At 40.0% G+C, this 16247-nt stretch overlaps 1 protein-coding gene across 28 annotated transcripts in view; it reads right to left on the bottom strand.

Moving 5' to 3' along the window:
* Positions 1 to 16247, bottom strand: part of OSBPL8 (oxysterol binding protein like 8) — a 112961-nt gene that overhangs the window by 7353 nt on the left and 89361 nt on the right. For 26 of the 28 annotated variants that reach the window (XM_084810429.1, XM_084810440.1, XM_084810427.1 and 23 more), the window contains 8 exons: positions 15554 to 15635; positions 12827 to 12925; positions 10414 to 10510; positions 10063 to 10161; positions 7900 to 7997; positions 6492 to 6581; positions 4860 to 4996; positions 4154 to 4339 (listed from right to left, as the gene is read on the bottom strand). In XM_084810429.1, the coding sequence (XP_084666555.1) occupies positions 4154 to 4339; positions 4860 to 4996; positions 6492 to 6581; positions 7900 to 7997; positions 10063 to 10161; positions 10414 to 10510; positions 12827 to 12925; positions 15554 to 15635 (888 nt within the window). The remainder of the gene's footprint in view (positions 1 to 4153; positions 4340 to 4859; positions 4997 to 6491; positions 6582 to 7899; positions 7998 to 10062; positions 10162 to 10413; positions 10511 to 12826; positions 12926 to 15553; positions 15636 to 16247) is intronic. The other 2 variants (XR_014784395.1, XM_084810449.1) reach the window with 1 other exon arrangement.

Below are 16247 nucleotides of genomic sequence, written 5' to 3'. Positions count from 1 at the left end.
AGAACAGATTTCCAAAGGGCAGAGGGAACTGCAGGGGGTGGGGGGAAATCAAAGATTGCCTCCTCTCCTGTTCTGTCAGTGCTTCACTGGATCAGAAGCCTGTCATGGATGGAAGAAGCCCTTTGTTGGAGGGCTCTAGTCACTGAATGTAGCAAACAGGTAGCGATGTTAAATTTCTTTAATGTACTGAGAATAAAACAGGAAGAAAATCTCAAATCCAGGTGAAATTAAAAAGAACAGTACACACTCCTTCACTTCCCTCTCCCTCTACTTTCGAACACACCCCTGACAGCAATAATGTTAATGTTAATCAATTAATCAATCATATTAATAGTGTTCAATTACAATCAATTACTCTAAAGTGATCAGTTAGCATGTAATATGTGTTTACATGTCTGTTCAAAACATTCAGCCAAGCCATTAGTTGTAGTATGATTGTGAGTCAATTGTATGTGCTGCACACCATTTAAAGACTCCTTGAAATTCACCACAGCACAGTTAGGCCAATTGTCACTTACTAACCACACTGTCAATCCAAGTTGACTAAACAAAGTACAAAGACGACCAATTGTTGGTGTGTGTGTGTGTGTGTGTGTGTGTGTGTTTTACTATAGTAGTAGAATAAATAAATGAGCATCAACCACTAGGCAAACAGGAGCTGGATCATGCTGAAATCTGCTGACATGAATCGCATTTCACTTTCCTCTCAATGTCTTAACTCCAGAGCCCCTAAATACGGCCTGAACAATAGCTTTCATTCACACAATACGAGTTCAAAGGAATTTTGCTATCACCATCCACAGACAACCTCAATGTGCCAAGACTACTCATTGCTGTGATATAAAGAAAAAAAAAGTGGTCTTGCAGAGTCCACTGCTGTGCCATGCACAAATCAAAAGAATGCTTTTTTTTTTAGCACTTTCTTTCTTAATAGTAGGACTAGTGAAGAGCTTGTTCATTTAAAAAGTGTTCATTAAATTGAGGAAAAATAAATTAATCTGAAGAATCTTTTGGTAGTGATTTGTAGATATGGAGATGTGAAAGTACGTCAGCACTGTCATGGTACTGGTATTGAATGGTGCAGGAATAAGCCGGTGGCAACAGTGCCTATTGTACTGTTTTGGTCCCAAAACTCTAAGAAATGGTCAGTAAACAGTAAATAAACAAAATATTTCCATACAGCTAGGAATGGAACTTCTATACGTCAAAACAGCTCTCAAGACTTTCCATTCAGTCCGGACATAATTCTCTTCTGCTGAGTTAAGGGTACATGAAGCGAAAGCCTTTTTTTTTTTCAGTGCCAGTGAGGAAAAAAGTGAGAATGAATGACACCCAATCCAAAAGGGAAAGCATCACAAGCAAAGGAAGAGAGTAATCAAAATACATTAAGAACTGTGGTTGAAGCAGTATTGCTACCTCAGATTTTTTTGCACACTTTCTATTTTGCCTTCGTTTACAGCAACAATGCTGTAAAACATTCACTGGCATAAGTGACTGAAGGATCACATTCTGTCAGAGCTGTAGCCAAGTACGCCAAATATCAGTAGGTGAAAGGACCTATGTTTCCAGGTATATGCAGCTTCATGAGCTGAGAAGTCAGCTACAGTAATCTCAGCAAAACAGACGATCATGTTAAATTTCCTTACTGAACTGAAAATAAAATAGGAAGTAAACTCCAAAGCAGGGTAAGATTTAAAGAAACAGAATGTCACTGTATGCTTGTGTTCATGCATACTATTCCTCATCACTAATAATTATACTAACAAGATTGTATTCTTAGCAGACAGATTAGTGTATTAAAATTTTATTTTAAGAATGACAGTATTATTCTGATATTGGGAATAAACCTACTGTAGTTAAATGTTAAGAAAAGAAAATGTCATTGTTTTGTGCTTTTTAACGTAGTGGGCTTGGAACCAACTGGATAATTTTGAGGATTACTTTAATCCAACTCGGTGTTTGTCCACTTATGGTAGAACGGAGAGGGTAACTCTTCTTGCCAGGCAGTGTGATTTGTCACTAGGCCAGCAGCAACCTCACTTTCATAAGTTAGTCACTGAAGGTTTCAGGCAGAGCTGTATTTGTACATCTGAATATACTGTGTTCCCAGCTGTTTGGGATAAAGTTTTTGGGAAGTCATCCAGCATACCTCTTATAATGAAATGTGCACTGCACTGGACAAAACCTTGTCTGTATGGACTACTTCCTACATTCCCACTTCAGCATTTTAACGAGGACAGAGCATGACAACTGGCTCGCTCAAAGCAGTAGGCGCATCAGGGGAGAATCTGAGGTGCTCGTTGCTTTTGGGGTGGGCAAACTGAGCTTGCCACACTGCATACGTGTATGTCAAATGCTGATTGAATGCCCATCTATGCCATGAAAAACAGCCTGTGCAGATGCAGTCTGAAGATGGTATACTCTAGAGCTGAGAGCAATGAAACAAAATAGGAGATGGCTTGAGTGCAGATGGAGAACTTCTAGTGGATGCAATCAAACACTGGTGTGTGCCTATGGTAAGGTATATTCAGGGGCAGCAAGGGCAGCCTTCATTGCCCTGAAACAACATCTTGAAACAACATCTTTCCGCCTCTATTGAATCCTCTGTCGCCCAGCAGAGCTTTTCAGGCTCATCCCAGGGCTATTACATGGCGGCCCTAAGGACACTGTAGATCCCTCTGAGGCCAACTATAATACATTTGCTAGGCACTTCCAGGATAAAATCTCTTGCATTCACCGGGACTTAGGCTCCAGTGTTGCAGCAGGTGGGGTATCCAGTTTTCTTCGATGAGTTTCAGTTGGTAGAGCTTGAGGACATTGACAAGGTGTTTGGACAGGTTTGTGCAACCGCTTCCATACTGGATCCTTGCTCCTGTTGGCTTATAAAAACTAGCAGGGAGGGAACAGGTGGCTGGGCTAGGGAGGTGATTAATGCCTCCTTATGAGAGGGAGTGGTCTTAGGAGTTCTCCTTGAACCATCTCTATCATGTGAGGCTCAAGTGGCCTCAGTAGCATGGAGTGCCTTCTACCAACTTCGGTTGGTGGCCCAGCTATGCCCCTATCTGGACAGGGATAACCTGGTTTTAGTTGTCTATGCTCTGGTAACCTCCAAGTTAGATTACTGCAATGAGCTTGATGAAAGCCATCTTTGAAAATGGTTCCGAAGCTGCAGCTTTGGCAAAATGCAGTGGCCAGACTGATAACGGGAACAAGAATGTCCAAACATAGAAGACCAACTCTGGCCCATTTGCACTGGCTGCCTGTATGTTTCTGAACATGACTGAAGGTGGTGGTTTTAACCTATAAAGCCTTGCATGGCTTGGGACCACAATACCTGACGGAGCACCTCTTCTGACATGAACCTACCTGCACACCACGTTCAGCATATCAGCCCCGCTTGAAAGGCGGCAACGGTGGGGAGGGCCTTCTCGGTGGTGGCCCCACAATTGTGGAATGATCTCTCCCATGTGGCTCCAATACTGTTATCTTTTCTGCGCCAGGTTAAGACCTCTCTCTTCGCTCAGGCACTGGGCAGCATATGATGAATTTTTATCAGGTCCTGGATTTGTCTTATGGTTGACTGTTTAAAATTCTTTTTAGACATATGTTGTCCCTATGTGTGCTGTCTGTTTATATGTTTTTATATAAATAGTTTTACACTTTGTATAATGTATTTTTAATGGTTTTTAAACTTTGTAAACTGCCCAGAGAGCTTCAGCCCAGGGACCAGGATAGAAATGTAATAAATAATAATAAAATAATAAGATAACTTTCAGCAGCATGTGGACTGAAACATTTAGGACAGTTCATAGTGTGCAAAAGTGGAAGAAAGACAAGATTAGCCAAGCTGACCCATAACGTTGAGTATGTTGAACTTGCCAAAAGAAGAAAATTCTGAGCTAGGTTCCACTGAACCTAGTTAGCAATTACAATGGCTGGTAATTTATTCAGAAGTTGGAGTGACACTTAAAGCTACAAAAAATCTTGTAATGAAAGCTATTTTTAAAATACATGTTATTTGTCTTGAACCTATGAAGTTACTGGGCACAATCCAATGCAGATATTAAATGTTCTCAAATCTGTCTTGGATTGTGGTCATTATACAGTCTAGTATCTTCAGTAGTAACCCCCCACCCCTGCCTCTATGACTCACTCTGAATATCTGTAATTCCATTCTCCTGTGAGTGGATCTGGATCAAATAGTTTGCATACCCACTCTTCATCCTGGGCTTTCCTTTCTTTGGCAGCCTTTCTCTGAGCTTCCTCCAGAATGTATTTCTCTTGGGTTGCTTCTGCTTGGTCTTTATTGTTTATAGCTCGAGTCACATGTTGCCAAAGTCTAGCAGATAAGAGAAAAGAAGTTGTAAAAGCCAGACCATGTTCAAAAATGGATCATCGTAAATTTCTCTTGCCTCATCAGAATGAAGTAGTCTGATCAATTATTAAAACTTGTGATTTCTCCATTAGCATTCTTTCATTCTACTTCCCTGTATTATTTTTATTTTATTTATTTAAAGTATTTCTTAAACACCCTTCATCAAAAGGATTCCAGGACGACGTATAAAAGTATGAATAAAACTATTCACACCAACATATAAATACAAAATAATAAAACCAGCAAATAGCCATAATAAAATACAACAACCAATTAAGCAGCAACAACAACAAAGACTAAGATGTAAAAACCAACAAAACTCAAATTAGCAACTCTCTCACCAGTTTACTACAGGAAACTCTCAAGCTCCTGAGTTCTTTCACTGACATGCATTTTCTATTCTCCACCCTGCTTGCTTCAGGCTTACCTAAACAATTCTTCTGATCTATTACTCTTTAAGAATACAGGTTTAAAGTAAACTTACTTCTCTGACTCAAAGTCACCTTGCTCCTCAAACCTCACTGTGTGTCTTCTTAATCTGCGCTGTCTGATCTCAGGTGTTGGATTCCAGAATGTCTCTGAAATATTTGTCTTTTTGTCCCTAATAATAACTTCACTGTCCTGTAATGTTTAACATATTAGATTACTTGAGTAGACAAAGAGTAAACAATTTTACAAAGTCAATAAGAATAAAGACTTCCTTCAGAAAGTAACTTTTTGCAACCAAGGGGTTTGTTGTGCCAGTTTGGCACACATGGTTGGTGACAGCTGAAAGTCACATCTGAAAATAGATCTCCTGATTTCAGCACCAAGAACTTAATTTAGGTGGAACAGATCTATTCACTTTCAATTAGGTTTTGACCTTTGGTGAAATACAGTAGTTTCCGAAGATTTTTGCTAAGTGACCCAACAATGGAATTTGGCTTTACTCAAGGATCTTCTCTAATCAATTCCTACTTCTAAAAGTAAACCCCACTAATGAAATCTTGGTCATCCACTTGCGGCTCTCAATACACTGCTTGGAACACATTGACATGCTACAATGGAACAATGTAACTAGTTTTAGGTTTGTAATAATTAATTTCAATCCGGATAATAATCCTTCCTAAACTTTAACCATGCTGCAGAGTATGATGTAATTATTTCTACCAAAACATTCATTCATTGGGGAAAGGGCAAGCTATGGATCAATATTTTCAAGCGCTTTCCTCTGGGAAGCAAGGAAGATTATGTTCAACATCACTAAATGGAATCAGCCATATGGATTCAAACTTGAATGATCAGCTTCTGCTGCAGTAATTCTGGACTGGGGCACTGCTACAAGCTGGGTTTTTTTGGCAGATGAAACCACATAGCCAGCAATATTTTAATGAACAATTAGAGAGTGCTTCACATAGTCTTTCAAAGTGATTAGAGCAAAAACTGAATATAAACGCTTCTTTGCCCTTGGTCTTCTTACTCTATACTTACATTACAAGCTTCTCTCAGAGCTCTATTAGAATAAACCTCTTATCCCATCTGCCCTCTCTCATTTTCAGAACTCATTCTCACCTTTTATTTTCCCTTCTAACTAAAATTCTGTAAAAGTACAATCAGTCCAGAGGTACATAATTTTGTTATAAATGTATGTCAATAACAAAATCTTTTTTGTTTTGTTCTCATAATATTGGCCAGTATAGTTTGGATCTGAGGAACTACATTCGACAAGAAAATAGGTCTCCTGCAGAAAATGGCACTTTTCAGTTCTCCTCTGTCCCAACATCACCACATCATGTTGTGATGAGTTCCTTCTCCCCTTTCCATGACTTACTACTATTAGTCCTGCTCTGCAGGGCTGGGAGAGGCTGGCAAAGATGAGCATTCCTGCTCAGCATATACAGTTGGGCAGGGATTTGTGTGCAATTGCCATGTTTGGAGGTGGTAGTCTCTGAAAATGTATAATAGAATATTTGATCTGAACATGAATTAGAAGGTCTGAGAGTGATCGTAGTGGGGACTGGGGGTATGAGTCATGGTTAATAGCATTACATAGCAAGAATTCATTTATATAAAACAAAGCTTAAAGAGATATCTAACATCTGACCAAAACAATGACCATAACTATGCTACTACTCACCCAGTGGCCCTCCAGAGTAGCTAGAACTTCTTTTCCCAGTTTAATTTTCCCCAATATTTGATTGACATTGTCATTGTTGCCCAAAAATGGCTGTTAGGGAGGAAAAAGTTGTTTGAGAAAGATGTGTAGCGCTTAGACACTTTATAAAACACTGCTTAAGAGATTTCTGAATTGTCAGTCTAAATTGTTTACAATATGTCTGTCTAGCATTATTCTTCCATAACTAGGAAGAATCAGCCACTGAAATCTCCTTCTATGAGAAATATTGGAAGAAATTTAAGCGTGAGGCAAAAATTATGTGAAGGTGCCCTCCCTCTTCAGGAAAAGAATGGAGCAAAACATCACGATTAGTATAATTTCATGTGGTACTGTCTCCAAGCTACAGGAATACTAAAATTTAGTGATTTCTACAAGGACTTGGGTTGGATCCAGAGTTGTGCTCAGCATAGTTCTGCTGGCATGGGAGGAAGTGGACGGGGCAGCTATTCTCGCTGACTCCTCCTTCTCCCTGTAACCCTCTGAAAAGCTGTTCCAGAACGTTGGGAGACCATCCAGAACAGTATGGGAGGTGGAGGAACTAGCAAAAATCCTTCGGTGGGAAATCTCCACTGTATTGTGGTTCCCTCTGAGAACAGAAGGAGTCCTTCCATTTGCAGAGAAGCACGTCTGGATCCAACCTTATGATTACTACATAGCCTTAGTTTAAATAAGTAGATTCACTTGCAAGCCACTAGTTTTATGCATAGTTTCCAAATAAATTCTATGTGCTGCTTTATTGCTTATTAATAAGCACTGAAAAGGCCACACTGTATGATTATTATGATGTTTAATAAACAAATACTTCTTAATTTGGTAGACTGCGAAGTCTGAGTTGGAATCTTTCTTCAGATAAGCGGGTGAATATTTGTCAAAATCCATAATATGAATACTTAGTAGCAAATCTCATGGAGCTCAATGTGGCTTACTTTCAACTAAGCATGCACAGTATTCGAAGCTAAATCTACTGGAAGTTTTAAAAAACCATACCGCCCAAAGGTTGCTTCCAGCATTTTGAAGACAAATTGGCCCAAGAAATAAATGTGTCACTTGCTCTGGGGAACCACAAGAAGGAGCGTATTGCTTTGTATGAGTTGCAGTTCAAATCATAGTGAACTAATTAGAAGGCCTCTGTTTTGCAGAACACTGCCTATATGAACTACTATTCTTGTGATTCTTTTATGATGAGCAAAATCCTAGATTACTATTGAGCATTACCTAACTTAACATTAGTTAAGTAATTTTCATGCACATACCAATAAAAGTTTAAAAAAAAAATCAGAGAAGCTTTGATCTTTGATGTTGTAAAAAAATGTATCTGCCCATTTTTCAGCATTAAATCTTGTACTGTCTATTAACAGGACCAACTAACCTTCAGTTTGAATTCAAGTGCTGCACTGTATCCAGTTTTCTCACAAGCAATGCTAACAGTTCCCCCAAGCTCTAAAGTCATTGTGCCGTACAGGATTCCTGCAAGAAAAATAACTGGTTTTATTTCTAGCTTTGTTATAAAACTCCTTCCGCTAGGTACTTCTACACATAACTGAAGACTGCATACCACAGCCCAAGCCTTTTCTTACAGTATAAGAACATTTAACTGATTGTAAGTTGGATAAGAGAAGGAAAAATCCACCAGCATAACTCCAGCTTCTCTTTAGAAAACTTATATCCATCATAAGCAAGTAGCCCTGAAACAGCTGAAGAACTGTGAATAAAACTGGAAGGGGGAGCAGAAGCTCTGATATCCTACAAAAAATGAACGTAGCCAAGCAAGTTTTTGAAGGCTGCAGTCTATATTCTGATCAGGCAGCAAGAATCTGGCTCACAGCATTAGCAGAAATCTTCAGCTGGTTAAATAAAAAAATATAACTACTATGTCCACCAGGTGGAAAACACTACTCATAAAAAGGCTATGGTCTAATTATTTATTTATTATATTGCTTTATCCCTCCTGCAGTTATTGAAATCATGTGTATTTTCAGATATGCACAACTACCGCATTCTCCTTTAAGTTATATTGCAACTTATTCAATATACAGAGAATGTTCTCTAAATGTCCATCAGTGTGCATAGTTCAGAACGTCCTCCAGCTATTGAATTCTATTCCCTTGGAGACTCAAAGCCTAAGCCTCTTTCAGAAATGATGCAAAGTATTTGGGCTGGGTTTTTGTAGCCAGGATTAACTTCTGAACTGTTATGAGGGTTTAAGCATATTTTAAATTAAAACAGTGATGTAGACCCTACTAGTCAATCTCACAAGAAATACAGGATAATGCTGAAGGAAGAGGTGGCCATTATGCAATACAACTATATATTTATTGAAGAACTTTTCCAGAAAGAAAGTTAATACATCTGCCAAATCAGCAAAGAATCAAATTTCTAGAAAACTGGATAGGTGTTGTGAAAGTTGGGGTCATGTGCTGGTGACAAATCCTTATGGGCCAAGCAACAGGCAGTCCTTTAATTATCACTTGACTGTAGCTAATCTGATGGGAATATAATCTGCTGGGGTCCAATACAAAAGCAGTTCACTCAGCAGTTGTGGGAGGTTTTAGGAGGGGACAGACTGACTTGCGGGGACAGACTGATGTGGGAGGACAGGACTTTGGCATATAGAACCATATGAAGTACATACACAGGTAATAGCCACAATTGTTCAAGACAGAGAATAAGCAACTTCAGTTACATTTTCTGAAACCTGTTTGCTTGCAACCTCAGGAGTACATGATAAGCAATATTTGAAAAGCTAAGTGGAGCACCCCAACCAAACCTCAGCTCAGGAGGTAGAAGAGGTCCCTGTCTATCCTCACTGCTAGAGTAAAAATTTCAAATGTGATATGTTATGGGTTCCACTGCTCATTTAAAATAAAATCACCTCAAATGATCTCTTTAAAATCAGCTGTGTTTATCCTTTCTGAAGAAAAACACCAGGCACCAACAAATCTGCTCATAATAGGCAAATGTCTACTGGCCCCTGGTGAGAAAGAACCACAGGAGCCCAAGACAGGCTCTACTCATGCAGTTAAGGTAACATTTTAGGTAAGAAACAAAACAGGCATCCCCTCCTGCTTTTTCTCTCCTTATCCAAGCACCCATGCAAGTGAGGTGAGATCCCGTCTCTCCGTTGAACCTTCTGTGCTTGCCAGATGGCATGAGAGAGAGGCAAGACTTTTTCTTCACTTATAGGAAGCTTTGGAGAATGACAGAAAGAGCAGAAGAAGCCCTTTGCTGTTTCTTTCTGTTGCCAATATGTCATACAAAGGAGAGAAGATCCAATCTCTCCCTCCAGCAAGCATAGAGGGCTCGAAAGAAATGTAGAGACACTTGAGCTACAGTTTGAATACGAAAAGCAATGGTATGTATTTCTCCTGCTGTTCCTTATCCACATGTCTGCAAGGGTCAGAACAGACTCCACCTCATTCTCAAGCCTTCTGTGCTTGCCAGAGGGGTAGGGATGGGATTCGTAGTAGGGATAGATACAGACTTGGTTAGTAAGCCAAGCTGCTATTTGTAGATGCCTATAAAGAAACAATACCTTTACAATGTGCGTATGGCATGGTCATTACATATTCCTCTCCTCTATTTAGGAACATCAGTCGCCCTTCACCATCCAGAATGGCAGATAATGAATTTCCTGAAACACAATCAAAATTGGAGATTCAAAGAAGCAAGCAGAAGATTCAACAGATGGATAGTCTCCTTATAGCAAATCTTGTATATTGCAGAGTAATATTAAAATTAAAAATACTATAATACCACTGTTTTGTAGTAGAAAAGCTATTTCAATTAATTGTCATTAATGTGTTCATCAATTTTTTATTCTTATTTCCTATACACATTTATTCCACAAAAATGCTGACCAAAATGAATGCTTTCAAGAACATACCATAAAACTTGGATTTGGCCAAAATATTACCACTAAGGCAAAATCCATCCTTTCGGTTGCTTACATAGAAGGCAGATATTGGAGGATGATGAGAAACCTGTGGAAAACAACAAATCAGGTGACCTGCTATGAAAATCAGTGGAAACAAGTAAAAGGTGCAGAAGAATTATAATTAGAAATCTTAATACTATGCAAGTAGCTATAATTCACCAAATAGCGGGCTTGTCTGCCAACGGCTCCACCACTTCAGGGGCTTTCCTCCACAAAACAGCCCACAGCCTGTCAGAGTGATTACATGTTGCCTGTTTTGTAAAGGCTTGACAATGAGCATAGAACTCCACTTCATGGAAAAGACACAAGGAGTGCCTGTCAGTGGGAGGCAACTTACTGCCACAGTGGACACACTTCTGAAATAGGGCCCTCGCAGCTATACGCCCATAGGCTATTGTGGAGATCATGAACACAAAATAAATAAAATCCAAAGCAGTAGTACAAGGAGGAAAAACACAATCAAAGAAAGATAAATTAGAAGAAAAAAAACACCTCAGCAATTATAATACAAACAGTGAACAACAAGAGAAGTTCTCTATGAGGCTAGCACAATGACAGTTGAAAAAGAACTCAGGAAACAGGCGGGAATCCACTAGGAATGTACCCATTAGGATGGGGGTGGGGTCCCGCCAAAAATCATCAGCTGTAGAGGTTTCCCGAATGGGTCTCCACACAGGCGCAGAGCCCATATGTGTGATGCACAGAGAACATGAAGAAGAACCTTCAAACACTAAAAATAAAAAATAGAACTGATGGAAGTTAGCTCATACTAAAAGGAAAGTAATAGTTTTCCTGGGTTGCAGACAAGTCCAACTGGGATACAGATGCACCTGCATTATCTCTGCTTTTCAGGTACCAGTTTTAATACTACACCTCTATCTTTCCTTAAGCATTTGTTATTTTGGCCTTGAATTAGCACTCCACTTATAATATCTACTAATAATGTACTGTGAGAAGCCATCAAACTTGAGAATTCAAACGTATCTTCCAGAGGAATCTACATGTATGGGCTAGAGAATTTGAGAAGAACTGTTACATGGAATTCCTAATAAGGGTGAGAAGTAAAAACAGGTCATACTGATGTATGGAAACCAGTTCTTCTCAAACTGCGTATGTTAGTTTCAGTGAGCCGACTGTACATGTCATGTATGTAGACCTACAGTCCCATAGCTCCTGCCTTCAGGTTATCAAATCTTGTCAAAGCTGTTTTTAAAGACCATGGGTTTGGAAACATCTAGATCAACCAAACATATCTGAAAGAACAGCATCAATAAAGATGACTTTGTCTGAGAGTTGTGTGCTTATATATAAAGACATATCCACAATGCCACATGCCTTTGAAACTAATGCCATCAGTAATGGCATTTGTCTAATCTGTGCAGTGAAGATTCTTTGGGAAACTATGGCTGACGAATATCCCAAGTTTGATGGGTCTTCTGCCATAGAAATGGCAATCTTATATACATTTACTTGTGTGTTGGTCCCACTGAACCTCAGTGGGACAACTGTTCCACCTGGGCTGTGTGCAAAAGTGTTTCCCAGGTGACTAGAAAGCTTCCGTATGCATATAATTTCCTGGGAAGAAGGGGATACAGCCTCCCAGTGAGCTTAGGCCCTCTAGGTGACAGTAAAAGCCAGAGTGTGCTTCTCTTCTGCACTCTAGTCCCAACGCAACTAAAAGATAACGATGTGTATAAGAGGTCCTAAATCTTATGCCAGTTGGACTTGCCTGCAGCCCAGTCTTTGAATTTGGCTATTGCTTTCCCTTTAACGATGAGCTAATTTTCATTAGTTATAACCATTTAGTTTTTCTGATAAGCTCTTTAACTTAATTCACTCCAACTTTTGCTCCTTCAGTAGTTTTCCCCACTTGGCTACTTCTGGTTTTGAAGCCCAGCTTGTGGGAAATAAACTTACAAATGACTGGGATTTGCAAGGGAGAATGGCAGGCAGGGAATGCCACCCCCTCAACAATTCCCCAGTCCTCTCCCCTCAAATTTCCCCATCCCCACCCTTCCCTCATAAAAACTTGTTTGGCTCTCAGATGCAGGACCTGATGTCCCCTTTGCTTATTCCAAGCGGAATCAACAAGTAACTTGGGAAACTGAGTCACTCACCCGTTTTGGTATTTCCTATAACATCTGAAAAAGCCCCAAGCCTAAAATAATGATTACCCTAACCCACCTGATGCTTCTGGAATGGGATAGAAAAGAAAAAAAAATAAAACAACCTGAATAGTATGCTACTATTATGCTGAGTTTTCCTCTGGCCATCTTCATTGATTTGGTAATCTTGTAAACAAATGTAAAAATTGAAGAAATGCTGTTCAAAGAAAAGACTTTAGTCACATATTTGGTAATACCTGTTCAGCAATATAATAAGTCTTGCTATTTGTCCTTGGATGAACCCACAAACAACGGAAGGTCTCACCAAGTATAGGATTGTAGGGTTTTTTAAGTCCCTGAAAAAAAGACAGGACTATAAACATACAGAAAATACATTCCAATTCCAAAAAGGGCCTAATAATTTTCAATGAAAAAATATTTAGAAGATGCTACACAACGAAAGGCCTATAATTACATTTTACCTCAGGAAACATTAGGGTAAATGTCATTTTAAGAAGCATCCAGAATGCATTGTAGGTAACCCTTGGTTGCAGTTGCAGCCTGCCAGTGGGACCTGGGCTGGCAGTGAACTGCCTACTGCTTCCCTGGCTTCCTGCCTCCCGTCTCCACTTCGTCTAGTCACTCAAGCCTGCAACAGACCTTTAAAACATGTCACAGCAGGGCAGTGTGGCATCTTCCTCTTTCTTTCCCACAGAGACTCTGTTGCTGACTAGGGGAAATGTTCTGAGTATGTGCAGTATCTGCACTTGCTCACAATGTTCCCTCAGCGAATACTGTGTGTGTGTAATTGTAAGCACATGCACACACAGACAAGAAGAATCACTTTCAGGTAGGGGTGACCAGTTCATCACACGAACACATTAAAATGCCTGGGAAAATAAAAATGTCTTTGGCACTAAAAAGATAACCATGTTGGCACCAGGCAGGCCTCTCTGAGAACTCCACAAATGAAGTGCCATCACTGAGAAGGCTCTCACTCTGGTCGCCATCCACCTTACCACAGATGAGGAAAGCCTCTGAAGATGACCTCAGCGTATGGGCAGGTTAATATGTGAGCAGGTGCTCATTCAGATACATAGTTCTTAATACTGGCAAGATATGTTCCCATCAACCAATCAGTCCCAGTAAACAGCCTGGCAGCTGTTTTAAACATAAAGCATTAACATACATATAACATCATTGTAAGTGTTATGTAAATATAACAATGAGTTATGAATTACTTGTAACAATAAATCATACAGAACTTGCAACCATTGTACATGCTATCTTGAGCAAACTACGGTGTCAGCAGGCCCTATCAGTTCTGGAGCTGACTCTTACAATGTCCCAGGCAAGCTGGCTGTATTTCTATACTCAACCCAGGGTTTGATAGACCCAAGTCTACTAAAAAGCTACATCTTTTGGGATGTTTACTCCATTTTGAGTTGTTCAGCTGCCATATGATACGTGCACAGGCAATGAGCTGGTTCGCATGATATGACAGCCCACCGTGGGTTAATTTACCTGCGGTGGTTGTCATGTTGTGCCAGGCAGGCACCATTTTTCCATGACATACACAAGTGCCCAGCTTGCGAACACAGGCAGCAGGGGTTGTCTGAGGGTTAGACTACCCTCAAGTAACCCTAAAACAAGCTATGGGTTATTAGAGGGTTGTCTAACCCTCAAACAACCCCTGCTGCCTGGGATCACATGACATGACAAGCTATGGCAAGATAGGCGCCCATGGGCGCCATGCAAAAATGGCACCTGTGGGTGCCCAGCAAAAGGCAACAGCCCTCACGGGTAAATTAGGCCACTGTGGGCTGTCGTGTTGCGCAAACCAGGTCAATGTCTACTCTATTAGAAACAAACACCACTGGCCACCATTTCATCATGCATAGTGTACGTGGAGACTCATCTGGTCACAGATGTCTACACTACCTTTAGTCTTATTAGAACAAATAATAATTTCAGGCTTGAATTTCTTGTCTGAGATTGCTGGATATCACTACCCTTCCTTTCTGTGGTACATAACTTGCAAGGGTCCTATCTTTTTGAAAACCAAAAATGCTCCTGCCTATACTTCTGGATTTGTGGGCAAGGAACTCTGGTGGAATTTCTGGCTTGTTTTTTCAATGTGCCAACCAAAGCCAGGTTTTTCCCTGGCTAGTGGTGAAAAAGTTATGAGTTATTATATTTTGTCCAGAACTCAGTAAATGTAGTGTTAGTTAAGAAATTAAATCACGTTCTGGTCTAGGTTTTGAGCTGCTGGAGCAGGCGGAGTACAAAAATGCTTGAGGGCAAGCCTCAATAGCACATTTCACAAAGATCTTCCTGTAAACAGAGAGCAGGGATCAGTGGGATATTATTGGCCTCCAAACTATTTGTAATGATAAGGGAAGTGAGTCATTTCTCTATTACAAAATAGACTCAATACTTATATTTACCCTGTATATTCCCTTCTCACAAGAAATAGAAAAAACAGATTCTGGTATAAGCATCTATAGATATGAAGGGTATCTAAAACAGTAAACGGCATTATGCAGGGCAGCTTTGCTGGCTAGGGATGATGGGAGTTGTAATCCAACACATCTGGAAGATACCAGGTTGGGGGCGGCTGACTTAGCACCTTATGTTCTCAGTCATTCCGATAGTGGTCGTATTGACCCCCAAAGCTGTAAGAATAAAAACACTGATTGTTCACTAGATATAGGAGTGGGGAGCTGAAACACTAAATGGCAATTCACACCTCAGCATAGTGGAGCAATACCTGAAGCATGGAGTTATAAAAGATACAGGAGTGGGGAGCTGAAACACTAAATGGCAATTCACACCTCAGCATAGTGGAGCAATACCTGAAGCATGGAGTTATAAAAGTCCAAATTAAAGTTTTATGAACTGTTTCAGCATTTGAAACATTTCACCCAACACCAGTGACTGAGGGTTAAGCAAAGCGCTACCACGAAAGTGTGCAAAAGTGTTACCTTTGGCTTTTTGTAGAATCCTGACAAATACCATTTCACAACTTGTTTCAAACGATTGTAAGCATTCTCTTCAAGTGCAGCTCTAGAAAAAGATTCACCAGATTTATTATATACACTTAAGTTTAACATTGATAAATCTTTGTTTAATCAATGTAGCGTGCCATATATGACGTTAACATCCATGTAGTTTTCAAATACATTGTCAGGTCACACACAGAAAACTTAAATCAAACCTAAGCTTAAGAATACTCACACCCAGCTACAGTAAAATAGATTGCTTACCTGTAAATGGTGTTTTCAAATATTCATCTTGTGCAGTCACACATATGGGAAATATCTAGAGCTAAAAGCTAGAATTCTATGCTCCTACCTGTCCCCTCAGAGAGGTTCTTTCCCCCTTTTTGCACACTTCAAGGGTTGGAACAAATGTACAGTTCCTTCATACAAGAATGGGAAATGAAACACTTGCAGTGGATGAGGAAGACAGGCTGTGTGACTGCACATATAACCACTTGAAGAACTCCAATTACAGGTAAACAACTTCTTTGTGCAGACATACATATGGGAGGCTACTGAGTTGGTCTACCTGGAGGAGAGTGGCGGCACTAGGAGAAGCTATTAAAAAACTCCAGCAACAGCAGCAACTTGTGCTCAAGTCATAATGCTTTACAAGTGTAAATAGACTGGGCCTGAT

This window comes from Heloderma suspectum, chromosome 7 (assembly GCF_057233095.1).
Source record: "Heloderma suspectum isolate Gila_16-S chromosome 7, 16-S_ref, whole genome shotgun sequence".
NCBI lineage: Eukaryota > Metazoa > Chordata > Lepidosauria > Squamata > Helodermatidae > Heloderma > Heloderma suspectum.
Note: the sequence above shows the minus strand (reverse complement) of the source record. Positions and strands in the feature narration are given on the sequence as shown.